This window comes from Oncorhynchus tshawytscha, linkage group LG10, assembly GCF_018296145.1.
Source record: "Oncorhynchus tshawytscha isolate Ot180627B linkage group LG10, Otsh_v2.0, whole genome shotgun sequence".
Lineage (NCBI taxonomy): Eukaryota > Metazoa > Chordata > Actinopteri > Salmoniformes > Salmonidae > Oncorhynchus > Oncorhynchus tshawytscha.
In genome coordinates, this window is record NC_056438.1 from 50,055,333 (window position 1) to 50,068,870 (window position 13,538).

Here is a 13,538-nt window from a genome sequence, read left to right on the forward strand (position 1 = left end):
ACCCCCTCCTCTCCCCTGTAACTATTCCCCAGGTCGTTGCTGTAAATGAGAACGTGTTCTCAGTCAACTTACCTGGTAAAATAACGGATAAATTAAAAAAATTCTACTAATCTATTTTTTATTTTATTTAAATTATACCTTTATTTAACTAGGCAAGTCAGTTAAGAAAAATTCTTATTTTCAATGACGGCCTAGGAACAGTGGGTTAACTGCCTGTTCAGGGGCAGAACGACAGATTTGTACCTTGTACCTTACGGTTATTAGTCCAACGCTCTAACCACTAGGCTACCCTGCCGCCCACATAATCTATCAGATCAACGAAGAGCAGAAAATGATTTAACTTTTTATTTCAATCCTTAATCTGCTTGTCTGCTTTATCGTAGCATAATATATTTTCACCAGTCACATTCAATAAGGTAGCACAATTGACGAAAATAGCTTCGGCATCACACCCTCCTGCATTTTTCAATCATGTTAGAGAACAGAAAGATCCAAGATGGCTCCCATAAGTAGATACAAAATAGCTGTAATGAGGCCTTGAAGATGAAAAAACGGGTTGGTTTTAGTGCAACTGGTGGAGTTCCGCCTGCAGTTTCAATCACATCAGAGAACAGAAACAGCCAAGATAACCTGATACTTCACCACAGGGTCTTTGTTTTAAGCATAAGTGGACATGTAAGAGCCGTAATGGTGCCTAGTCGTGCAACTAGTCGTGCACCGCCTGCCGATTCAATCACATCAGAGAACAGAAACAGCCAAGATAGACCCTGTGGTGAAGTATCAGGTTTTGTTTTAAGCATAAGTGGACATGTAAGAGCCGTAATGGTGCCTAGTCGTGCAACTAGTCGTGCACCGCCTGCCGATTCAATCACATCAGAGAGAGCCAAAATGGAGGGGCCTATGGTTAAATTCAGTCGTCTCAGGTTCGGATTCAGCCATAAGTGAACACGTTAGAGCTGTAATGGGGCCTTGAAAGCAAAAAACAGGTTTGTTTTAATGCAACTTGTGATGTACTCACCCACTACAGCATAGCCGCCAGGCACTATAGGATAGACACTGCCATCAGCATGGATGCCATCAGGGAACATGATTGCCATGGTCTCGCCTACCAAACGTCCAAATGCCGCACCTGCACATCCCATACATAAAGCATTAGTGTACATACAGGTGTTTTTAGTGTGTATGGCTAAATACACAAATTCGCACACACAGCAAGTGACTTACCAATGAGGAAAACTGGCATGAAGGCCCCACATGGCACAGGCATGGTGGTAGCTACTGCAGACATCCAGAACTGAGGAGAGATAAAGATAGAGACGTAATAGAGGAAACTGAAAACAGACACACTGGGGCAGAACATTTGACATCAACACAATCACAGATTCACACCGAGACAGGCCATCACTGTAAATAAGAATGTGTTCTTAATCGACTCACCTGGATGAATAAAGGTTTAATAAAAATGATTAAAACAAACGACATCAGCCTCACCTATCCCAAGCCCACACAGAAACCCACTCTCTCGATCTCAAATCAATAAACACGTACCTTCATGACGATGAAGAGGATGAGAGTGATGAAGACGTTAACCTGGGGGTGTTTCCAGGCGTGGGAGTGGCTGATGTAGTCAAACTCCTCGGCAACGCCCTGCCGACACCATGTTCGGTTGTCCAACAACGCCACCAGGGACTCATGCTGCGTCAGCTGAGGAGACAAGGAGCGACAGAACTGTTAGGCATGGGATATACTGTATCAATCGTAATAGTCTCAAATGGTTTCCTTTCCTCATCTCCTTCCATTATCTGATCTAACAGAATAGGATCGGTGAAGACAACACAGAACTGATCCTTAATATCAGATACTATGAAGGGGACAAGGAAGGAAGGTGTTTTAGACAAATGAATTGCATCTTTGGTCTAATATTTAGAAAAATGTATCATACACATTGTGGTTGACAGATACACAGACACAGATATAAAAAATAAAAAAGTGTAACTTCTGACCTGTCCAGCCATGAACTGTCCAAACCCAGGGGGGAAGGTGAGGGTTGAGATGATCAAGGTGACCATAGCAGGATACACCAGACGTCTGACATGGAGCGAGGAGCTGTGGGTCATTAGAGTGAGTGAGTGAGTGAGTGAGTGAGTGAGTGAGTGAGTGAGTGAGTGAGTGTGTCCCGCTATGATAAATTAATAATACGTTTGCAATATTATTTTTATGTGAACTCAAGTTTGCATTTTCAAGTTGACAGTTCTTGTTCAAAGCCCTATATATATTACCAGTCAAAAGTTTGGACACACCTACTCATTCCAGGGTTTTTCTTAATTTTTTACTATTTTCTACATTGTAGAATAATAGTGAAGACATCAAAACTATGAAAAAACACATATGGAATCATGTAGTAACCTAAAAAGTGTTATATAAAATACATTTTTATTTGTCTTTGAGATTCTTCAAAGTAGCCACCCTTTGCCTTGATGGAAGCTTTGAACACTCTTGACATCTCTCAACCAGCTAAATGAGGTGGTCACCTGGAATGCATTTCAATTAACAGGTGTGCCTGTTAATTTGTGGAATTTTTTTCCTTCTTAATGCGTTTGAGCCAATCAGTTGTGTTGTGACAAGGTAGGGGTGGTATACAGAAGATAGCCCTATTTGGTAAAAGACCAATTCCATATTATGGCAAGAACAGCTCAAATTAGCAAAGAGAAACGACAGTCCATCATTACTTTAATTAAAAAGGCAACATTCTGAAGACTACTGTAGAATGGTTTCTGTTCAAATTGTGTGGTTTTAAGAACCAGAATGCAATTACATTATGCATGCGGTGCTGTTCTTTGTTTCTATTGATCGAATTAGAACTACACAATAACAAAATATGCAGGCTGTACATGAGTAGCTTTTTGTATGAAGTAGCCTTTATGAAATAAATGGTTGGAGACCACTGCTCTAGCCCAAACTGTTCAAATATGACCCAGCTTCACCTGGAATGCTTTTCCAACAGTCTTGAAGGAGTTCTCACATATGCTGAGCACTTGTTGGCTGCTTTTCCTTCACTCTGCGGTCCAACTCATCACAAGCATATCTCAATTGGATTGAGGTCGGGTGATTGTGGAGGCCAGGTCATCTGATGCAGCACTCCATCAATCTCCTTCTTGGTTAAATAGCCCTTACACAGCCTGGATATGTGTTTTTGGCCATTGTCCTGTTGAGCATTATCCCACTAAGCACAAACCAGATGGGATGGCGTATTGCTGCAGAATGCTGTGGTAGCCATGCTGGTTAGGTGTGCCTTGAATTCAAGAATAAATCACTGACAGTGTCACCAGCAAAGCACACCCACACCATTACACCTCCTCCTCCATGCTTCACGGTGGGAACCACACATGCAGAGATCATCCATTCACCTACTATGCGTCTCACAAAGGCACGGCGGTTGGAATCAAAAATCTTTGGGTCTTCCTTTCCTGTGGCGGTCCTCATGAGAGCCAGTTTCATTATAGCGCTTGATGGTTTTTGCGACTGGACTTGAAGAAACTTTCAAAGTTCTTGACATTTTCCGGATTGACTGACCTTCATGTCTCTATGGGATCGGTGTCCTTATACTGGGACGGTTGATGCTAACATGCGCTAATGTGACTAGGATGACATTATAAGTAACAACAAACTTTCCAGGACATAGTCTACCCATATAAAAAGTGCACAACAACCAAGAACTTTTATCACAACAACTGATTTGATGCATTCACCTCTGAAGGTAAATAATGTACTTGGATTCAATAATCTTGCTCTGGTTTGTCATCCTGAAGGTCCCAGAGATAGAATGTAGTATAGTTTGTTTGATAAAATACATTTTTATATTCAAATGTAGGAACTGGGTTCTACAGTTTGAACCTCTGCTGTCTCTGGCTCCACACCCTCCCCGCCCGGCCATCTAGATGTGTATAAGCTAATAATCCATCATGTACAGTATGACATTCCTGGGAGTGTGTAAACTTTAATTTTGTATTATCATATCATTTTTGTATGTTCTCTATAGTTATGTACTTGAAAATGTATCAATTGACCAATTTGGCACACTTGGGTAGACTTAATACAAAATATTGTGCAGTATTGCAATGCTTTACTGGATCAATCTGAAACTTTGCACACACACTGCTGCCATCTAGTGGCCAACATCTAAACTGAGCCTAAACTGCAATATTATATTACGGCCTTTCTCATGCATTTCAAATATCATAAAAATAAAAAATATAGAAAACTCATGTTTTTTTGTTTGTATTATCTTTTAACAGATTGAGTGTGTTATATTCTCCTACACATTTCCACAAACTTCAGTGTTTCCTTTCAAATGGTATCAAGAATATGCATATCCTTGCTTCAGGTCCTGATCTACAGGCAGTTAGATTTGGGTATGTCATTGTATGCGGAAAATGAAAAAAAGGCTTAGATCCAGAGGTGTAAGAGAAAAAAGGGTTTTTACATTTGAACCAATCTGTAGCCTGCAGTTACAGGACTAGGCTACTAACATTGTTTTTGAACAACAACCACAGGGAGTAGGCTACATATTTGACAACAAATCGTGAAGAAAAAGTATGAGGAATAGAACAATTGTATTCCCAGCAAGCACATTCATATTTTTTGGGGGGCGCTGAAGCAATGTCACCATGAAAATGTTTCAAATGAACTTGTTTTAGCAGCATACATATTAGAAATGGCTTATTTTGGCGATACTACTTCGGCACAGATCAAAATGTACTGTGGGGGAAGTGTGGTCCAAAATAGGGGAGGGTTGTCAAACGTTTTTGTTGTTGCTTTGGGGTGGTGGGGTTACATTCTCTCTTCTTCTGAAGGCAGTGCTCCCCGGGCGCTCCAACTGACTCCGACAGTTGAACTTGAGGTGAGGAAGACTGTTTCATGCCTATAAAATAACAATATAAATATTTGGATCTAAAATGTACAAATTACCCTCCTTCTGTACGTCTATATCTGTAGAGTAGTAGCCATCTGACATGAAGAAATGCATGTCGGTGTTGTATCTCTCTGGGATTAGGCCTAAGCTTCTCATCCTTTATATATTTATACTCTACCGTTCAAAAGTTTGGGGTCACTTGGAAATGCCCTTGTTTTTGAAAGAAAAGCAAATTTCCTCAACTGGCAGCTTCATTAAATTGTACCCGCAAAACACCAGTCTCAACGTCAACAGTGAAGACATATATAGCCTATTAAACTATGATCATACCGTGGACACCTAAGCCTTTGCATACAATGCCCTAATACATTTAATGCTCAAATATTTGACAGCTGAACCGCGAGGTGGACAATTATTGTTTTCGAAAAGTACCTAAAGAAAAAAAAAATTGGATAAAAAAGTTGCATATGCTACACATGGAAACACAAGGAATAGTGTTTTCGTAATTTGATAAAGGCTGTTTTAAAGGACACTTAAATGTGGCCAACAGCCCTCGTTTATTTTTTATTTATTTTACCTTTATTTAACCAGGCAAGTCAGTTAAGAACAAATTCTTATTTTCAATGACAGCCTTTATTTAACCAGGCAAGTCAGTTAAGAATGGGTTAACTGCCTGTTCAGGGGCAGAACGACAGATTAGTACCTTGTCAGCTCGGGGGTTTGAACTCGCAACCTTCCGGTTACTAGTCCAACGCTCTAACCACTAGGCTACCCTGCCGCCCTATATTGATGCCGCTGGCTGCGCCAGGTTGGATCTGAATGCATATGGATGTCCAAGGAATTTCTCAAATGTCCGGTCAATTAAAATGTTGCCTGTCATGTTATCCAGCACAGAAATTGCATATTGTTTTTGTGAAGATTTTAGGTCATTCACGTGAAATCTGTCGCCAATTGGATGGGAACCTAGCTATATACACCCTAAAGACTATGGCAAGTGCACTAGTCCAGTGTCACTATGATTATGCCTGCACATCATGGTTCACCAGCAGTTCCTAACATCTAAAAAATGATCTACCGGCCAAACAAGCTTTTAAGAATTGTATTTTAAACTCCCCCCTCATACTCATCTGAAGGTTGAGCATGTTTTAGTCTCCATCTTTGGGATGTGTCTGTATCTATGTCATTGCCACAATAGAAATAATACGCCCCCGACTTTATTGTGCAATCCCTGTCACTTGAAAAAATCTTTGTGTATAAATCTTTGTGTACAAATAAAAGCAATCAATCCAAACTGTGCAGCGGCCAATTGATGAATGGAAAGAGACATCTGTTACAAAACATCAAAAAGTTGAATGACATTCAGAGATTGTCAAGCCAAGCCTTCTGTCACAGTCGTCATATTGACTAGACCAAGGTGCAGCGTGGTGAGCGCACATACTTCTTTATTATAAGATGTCTCCAACAAAACAATAAACATCAAACAAAACCGTGACGCCAACATAGTGCTCACAGGCAACTATACATGGAAAACTACCCACAAATACAGGTGGAGAAAAAGGCTACCTAAGTATGGTTCTCAATCAGAGACAACGATAGACAGCTGCCTCTGATTGAGAACCACACCCGGCCAAACACACAGAAATACAAATCATAGAAAAAGGGACATAGAATGCCCACCCAAATCACACCCTGACCAACCCAAAATAGAGACATATAAAGCTCTCTACGGTTAGGGCGTGACACCTTCTATACTGGGTAGGCCTACAAAGTAGGGAGGGATGTGTTTTCTGTTTGTCAAGATTGAAATAGTCTATTTATTGTGTTGTTGAAAACGCAAGCTATGATATTGAAGTGCCGAAGTCAGTACGCTTTGTTAATTGGTTGTGTGGTGCATTGGCACAGAAACCTGTTGGTGGAGAATTTGTTGCATATATTTTATATAATTATAAATATGGCATCCAAATGTAAAAAATCTGATTTCCCCCTAGCTGATCATTGTCTGCAGCCGGCTGATCGTTGTGTAATGAAACAAGCAGGGAGAGTGAGCTCATAGCCCTGCGACTGTACCCATAAAAATATCCATATTTATAAACACAGGGTTGCTACAGTTATTGTTACTTGTGGTCGTAAACATTATTTTGAGTTCATTCTATGAGGGGGGAGGGTGTTACATTTATTTATATGTGGAAATATTTTACTTTGGGAAGGGGGTGCATCATTTTTTTATGACATCTTGAGTTGGACCAGCCCCTCCCCCCCGGTGAATTTCGATCTGTTCCTTACCAAGCCAAGCAGAGCTGTTTGTTTTTATCGACAAAACAAATGATCCTGTGCTTTTCCATTTAGAGCATACATATTGGCTACATTGTAACCTCAAAGCGGCCACGGTGGGCTCACCCAGGACTGTTACTTTTGTAACTGAATGAAAATGTTTTAACAATGTCATTTAACCGATTGATGTTGGGAAATGGATGGCAAAGTGCAGAATGGTGTTAAATGCCTCTACACGGTTTGGGGAGGATTTTGTTTTTCTTCCCCCCACAGATTTAATCACGTAATATTAGACCTACTGATTATTTCTCTATTGCGAGGTCCCTACCGGACATGCAGTTGTCTGCAAAGGTGCAACCTTTAGTAGGCTGATGGAAGGCAGAGTCAGAGGCTGCAATACAGCCAAGACATGTCCGAGCCATGTTCATCATGGCTCTTACAGGAAAAGTGAAATTACAAATTGAATTTGTTCACGGTGAGCACTTCTCAAATGATATGTAACAACACCATGTGACCAACACCGTCGGACATGAAACAACATAAAAAACCACAACAAAATAGATTAAAAAATATATATTTTGCAGGTGCCTTTTATACACCAGTGGTGCAACTATGGTAGTGCTTTCTAACGGCCCTGAACTAAAACAGTGGTGCAACTACGGTAGTGCTTTCTAACGGCCCTGAACTAAAACAGTGGTGCAACTACGGTAGTGCTTCCTAACGGCCCTGAACTAAAACAGTGGTGTGCGGAAGGAAGTAAAACATTCCAGTGGTCAAAGCCATTCATCTTGAGGTGACCTGGACGCAAAATGCAATCTCTTCCTTATTATATCATTTATAACATTGACACACCTACTAGCTCAAAACATGACTAATCATTGAAAATAACAAATTACCCAAAAGGATCATGATCATTTTCTGGTTGAAAAAAGTGGGTGTTGCTCAGGTGCTCCCATCCTGTTTTACAGTGTTTATCTTCACTATAATACACTGCTGTTCATGTACGAAAGAACTCAGGGCTTTAGCCTTTTGGGGGCCCAAAGTGAAATATGATTGGGGGCCTCACACCTCATAACCCTTGGGTCCAAAACATGACTTGAGAGAACGTTAGTTTATTTGTAGTCGTGCTGCACCTTCTGTATTATAGAATTCCAACTCTCAAAAGTGTTTTCTTTCAAACTCTCTCTCAAATTTGTACAAATATTTTTTATTTTTGTCTGGGCCGCCAAGGCGCAGTGTGTGGTCCACGTAAAGGGTGAGCCGGCGCTGTGTGTGTGTGTTTGGTGTGTGTAGCAGTGTATGAAGTTGTGTGTGTGTGTGTGTGCGTGTGTGTGTTAGACTCACTTCCTGAGCAGGAACTTGTTGATTGTCTTCTGTTTCCTCATACACTCTACTATCAGTCTGTTCAGGTAGACAAAGAGAGCCCCACCAAAACCACACGCAATCCTGAGGAGGAGAGGGGACAGTGTCACACACCATTCTAGTTCAATAGCCATTGAAGCCAATAGCCAATAGCCATTGAAGCCAACAGCCATTGAAGCCAATAGTCAATAGCCAATAGTCATTGAAGCCAATAGCCATTGAAGTGATCAGAATGAGGAGTCAGAAACCGTACCCCAGGATGGCAAAGGCTGGCAGCTCCTGGAGGTCAAAGGGGAAGTCCAGGCGGAAACGTGTCTTAAAGAGGGCTGTGATGGTCTCTGAGTGAAAGACATAGAGAGAAGAGAGAGAAAGAGAAATAGGGAGGAATAACATGAGTCACCACCGACTAACTATTGACTCAGTGACGTAGACCCAAAGCCCTTCCCCTTACACACACTCACACACACCTCCTCACCTTCGTCCTGGTTCCACACAGCCAATACTCTGAAGATGAAGGCGCTGAAGGTGGCAGCGAAGAAGCCCCTCCAGTAGTTCCTCACCGCAAAGAACGTAGACGTTACCTCAATGCTGAAGAGCACACCTGCAACACACACACACATTTTTGCAGTAACACCATTCTTTCACTTATTGTATTTCTCACCCAAAGTATATTCTAATTACCTCCAATGGGGGCAGCGAAGCAGCAGCCTACCCCCACTGCACACGCTGCTGATAGCATCTCAGTGTTCCTCAGCTCATTCTGTAGGAATAGGAACACACACACACGTATGTGCAAGCACCCATAGTACACACACACACACACACACACACACACACACACAAACACACACACACACACACACACACACACACACACACACACACACACACACACACACACACACACACACACACACACACACACACACACACACACACACACACGTAAACACACATACACATATACACATTTCTGGTAAAGAGGAAGGCCTAGGGCATTGGAATTACAATGGAGTCACAGAGAGGAATTCTAGAATGAACAGACTAACATGAAGTCAAGGGAGATGTCATGTGTCATTCACATAGAATATAATAGGAACCCTTGATTAGAAATGGAATGATGCTCACATGACGCTCCAACATGTGTACATGAAACGTGGAAACTCTGAGATGTGCACATACTCAGACACACGTGCACTCGTACCTTGTTTCCCTCAAAGGGCTCTTCCTTAAGCAGTAAGTGGGAAAAGACAGAAATCTGAGTGAGTACCTAAGAGTTCAAAAGAAGAAAAGCAGAGACCAAAATCTTCTGGGATATTCTCTTTGATGCGTCATTGCGTTGTTTTTTTTTGGACGGAAAGTATATGCAATCTCTTATAGTGACTGGGTTCAAATGGATTGAGCGCTGACACCGATCAATATGGAAGCTCTATAAAGCAGACAGTCTTATTTGACTCTTGCTGACTTGACACTTTCTTCCTTCATCTCCCTTTCCCTCCCTCTCCTTGTTCTCCTCCTCCTCCTTTCCCTCCTCTTCCTCCAAGTCTTGGGTGGTGTATGGCAGAGAAAGTAATCTCTTGGCAGACTGAGAACCATAGACAGGAGCCAGACTGGAGCCCAGGGTTGGACTCAGGTGAGTGGAGGTGAGAGTGGGTCCTGGAGGGGTGGCAGGCTGGTCAGACAGGCACCACACAGATACTAAACCAAATTGAGTGGGAGTAAGCGTGTGTGAAGGGTTAAAGGTTAGGTGTGTGTGTGTATGTGTGTGTGTGTGTGTGTGTGTGGGTATGTGTATGTGTGTGGGGTGGGGGGGTCTCTCACCTTGTAGAGTCCACCAAACAAGGCAGCCAAGAACTTGCTCAGGAGGGCTGCACAGAGACTGGCCACATGAACGAATGGGCCCTGAGAGAGTGATCGGAGGAGAGAGAGAGAGAGAAAGAGAGAGATGGAGGGGTAGGGGTTTATAGGATGAGGGAGGGGGAAAGGGAGAAAGAAAAGCCAGAACTAAACACATTTCAGATCAGGGCCCGTATTCATAAAGCCTCTCAGAGTAGGACTTCTGATCTAGGATCAGGTCGCCCCGTGTCCATAACCTTATTCATTATGATCTAAAGGCAAAACCGTTCCTAGATCAGCACTTCTACTCTGAGATGCTTGATAAACACGAACGCAGGAATTTCAAACATATCCCTTTCATTCTGTAACAGTCCACTAGGGGTTTCCCACCTCCTTTCCCAGGGGCATGCCACTGCCCAGAGCACAGGTCAGCCCAATAACTTTGGCCACAAAGGTTTTAAAGGTGAGATATTCCTTCAGCACTACGCCTCTCAGAATGGTTTTCATCTCTGGGATACCCGAACCTGAGAAAGAAGAGAAGAGAAAGGAGGAAGAGCAGAGGTGGGAGAGGAGAGGGCCGGAGGAGGGGGAGGGAGGAGGGAGAGAGAAGGAAGGGGAGTAAAAGGTATATTCATGCATCAACTTCAAGATTATGTATGTATTCAAGGCTGTCAGTACTAGCGGTTTCAAGGATATAGTCAAGGATGTCCTGAAGTTGTATAACCTTTGCCAACTACTCTTGTGAACGGAGTCCACTCCATACATCTGTGACCTTTAAACAATCATGCACAGTGTTTCATTCTGTATGGAAATGAGGTATTTACATATATGAGTGTGCATGATTAGCAATGAATTTAGGTGTGAGGTGAAATTGAATGAGAGAGTACATGTGTGTATGTGTGTGTGTGTGTGTGTGTCTGCACGCCCATTCATGTAATTGCGTGTGTGTGTATGTGTGTGTGTCACACTTGAGCGTGGGTGTGTCTCTTACCCACAGCCTGTGGGGACAGTATCTGTGTGAACCCTGCTGAGAAAGTGATGAGCACCACTGGGTAGGTGACCCATGCCAGGTACTGCAGGAGCATGTTACTGTCCAGTCCCCCGTACATCCACTTCTGAGCTGCACAGACACAGAGATACATTAAACCAATGAAATAAACGTTTTTTTACACTAGGGGGGCTCGGAATATCTCCCTCGCTCTCACGCCAGCTACCTTTCTCTCTTTCTCCCTCCCTCCATCCCGTTCTTTCTTTCTCCCTCCCTCTGTCCCGTTCTCTCTTTCTCCCTCCCTCTGTCCCGTTCTCTCTTTCTCCCTCCCTCCATCCCGTTCTTTCTTTCTCCCTCCCTCCTCTGTCCCGTTCTTTCTTTCTCCCTCCCTCCGTCCCGTTCTCTTCTTTCTCCCTCCCTCTGTTCCGTTCTTTCTTTTCTCTCCCTCCCTCTGTTCCGTTCTCTCTTTCTCCCTCCCTCTGTTCCGTTCTCTCTTTCTCCCTCCCTCTGTCCCGTTCTTTCTTTCTCCCTCCCTCTGTCCCGTTCTCTCCTTTCTCCCTCCCTCTGTCCCGTTCTTTCTTTCTCCCTCCCTCTGTTCCGTTCTCTCTTTCTCCCTCCCTCTGTTCCGTTCTCCCTTTCTCCCTCCCTCTGTTCCGTTCTCTCTTTCTCCCTCCCTCTGTCCCGTTCTCCCTTTCTCCCTCCCTCTGTCCCGTTCTCCCTTTCTCCCTCCCTCTGTCCCGTTCTCCCTTTCTCCCTCCCTCTGTCCCGTTCTCCCTTTCTCCCTCCCTCTGTCCCGTTCTCCCTTTCTCCCTCCCTCTGTTCCGTTCTCTCTTTCTCCCTCCCTCTGTTCCGTTCTCCCTTTCTCCCTCCCTCTGTTCCGTTCTCCCTTTCTCCCTCCCTCTGTCCCGTTCTCTCTTTCTCCCTCCCTCTGTCCCGTTCTCTCTTTCTCCCTCCCTCTGTCCCGTTCTCTCTTTCTCCCTCCCTCTGTCCCGTTCTCTCTTTCTCTCCCCTCTGTCCCGTTCTCTCTTTCTCCCTCCCTCTGTCCCGTTCTCTCTTTCTCCCTCCCTCTGTTCCGTTCTCTCTTTCTCCCTCCCTCTGTCCCGTTCTCTCTTTCTCCCTCCCTCTGTCCCGTTCTCTCTTTCTCCCTCCCTCTGTCCCGTTCTCTCTTTCTCCCTCCCTCTGTCCCGTTCTCTCTTTCTCCCTCCCTCTGTCCCGTTCTCTCTTTCTCTCCCTCCCTCTGTCCCGTTCTCTCTTTCTCCCTCCCTCTGTCCCGTTCTCTCTTTCTCCCTCCCTCTGTCCCGTTCTCTCTTTCTCCCTCCCTCTGTCCCGTTCTCTCTTTCTCCCTCCCTCTGTCCCGTTCTCTCTTTCTCCCTCCCTCTGTCCCGTTCTCTCTTTCTCCCTCCCTCTGTTCCGTTCTTTCTTTCTCCCTCCCTCTGTCCCATTCTCTCTCTCCTTCCATACCCTTAGAGCCTAGGCTATGGCCTAGTCCATCACTTAGCTGACCACTCTGACCAGGGCCATGACTACACCCGAGAATATATCTCTCTCTCTCTCCCACTTCATCCCTCTCTCTCACCTTGCTGACAAAAGGCGATAGCATAGTCCATCACCCAGCTGACCAGGGCCATGACCAGACCCAGTAGGATGAGAAAGATCCAGTCCTCGCCCACACGCGAGATCAGGAACTTCTGACAGCGAGACGTACACACTGGACAGAGGGGGAGAGGAGAGAGGGAGGAAAGGGAGAGATGGGTGGGAGAGAAAGGAGAGAGGGAAAACCATAGGAAAATGAAGCACAAGAGGAATAGTCACAGTAACAGGCAGAGAGAGAGAGAGCACAAAAAATAAGAAAAGAGAAATGTGTACAGAAGGAACACTGTGTGAAAAGCCAGTGGGAAGGATGGATCAGCATTCCAACATGTTGAGCTGAATGAATGAGAAAGGGAATGAGTGGACTTAGTGATGGGTGGAAAGAGAGAGACTTGGGCCTCCTGGGTGGTGCAGTGGTTAAGGGCGCTGTACTGCAGCGCCAGCTGTGTCATCAGAGACTCTGGGTTTGCGACCGGGAGGTCTGTGGGGCAACGCACAATTGGCATCGTTAGGCTTGGCCGGTAGGGATGTCCTTGTCTCATTGCGCACCAGCGACTCCTGTGGCGGGCCGGGTGTGAG

At 44.2% G+C, this 13,538-nt stretch overlaps 1 protein-coding gene across 1 annotated transcript in view; it reads right to left on the minus strand.

Annotated features, from left to right (window-relative positions):
• The window catches only part of LOC112260408 (chloride channel protein 2), a 69,834-nt gene that overhangs the window by 11,963 nt on the left and 44,333 nt on the right, over positions 1 to 13,538 (minus strand). The window contains exons 3-15 of the mRNA XM_024435481.2: positions 12,946 to 13,077; positions 11,373 to 11,501; positions 10,772 to 10,905; positions 10,367 to 10,447; positions 9,750 to 9,773; positions 9,227 to 9,305; positions 9,021 to 9,146; positions 8,799 to 8,883; positions 8,528 to 8,629; positions 2,004 to 2,106; positions 1,549 to 1,704; positions 1,225 to 1,294; positions 1,019 to 1,129 (exon numbers count right to left, since the gene is read on the minus strand). Of these exons, the coding sequence (XP_024291249.1) occupies positions 1,019 to 1,129; positions 1,225 to 1,294; positions 1,549 to 1,704; positions 2,004 to 2,106; positions 8,528 to 8,629; positions 8,799 to 8,883; positions 9,021 to 9,146; positions 9,227 to 9,305; positions 9,750 to 9,773; positions 10,367 to 10,447; positions 10,772 to 10,905; positions 11,373 to 11,501; positions 12,946 to 13,077 (1,332 nt within the window). The remainder of the gene's footprint in view (positions 1 to 1,018; positions 1,130 to 1,224; positions 1,295 to 1,548; positions 1,705 to 2,003; positions 2,107 to 8,527; positions 8,630 to 8,798; positions 8,884 to 9,020; positions 9,147 to 9,226; positions 9,306 to 9,749; positions 9,774 to 10,366; positions 10,448 to 10,771; positions 10,906 to 11,372; positions 11,502 to 12,945; positions 13,078 to 13,538) is intronic.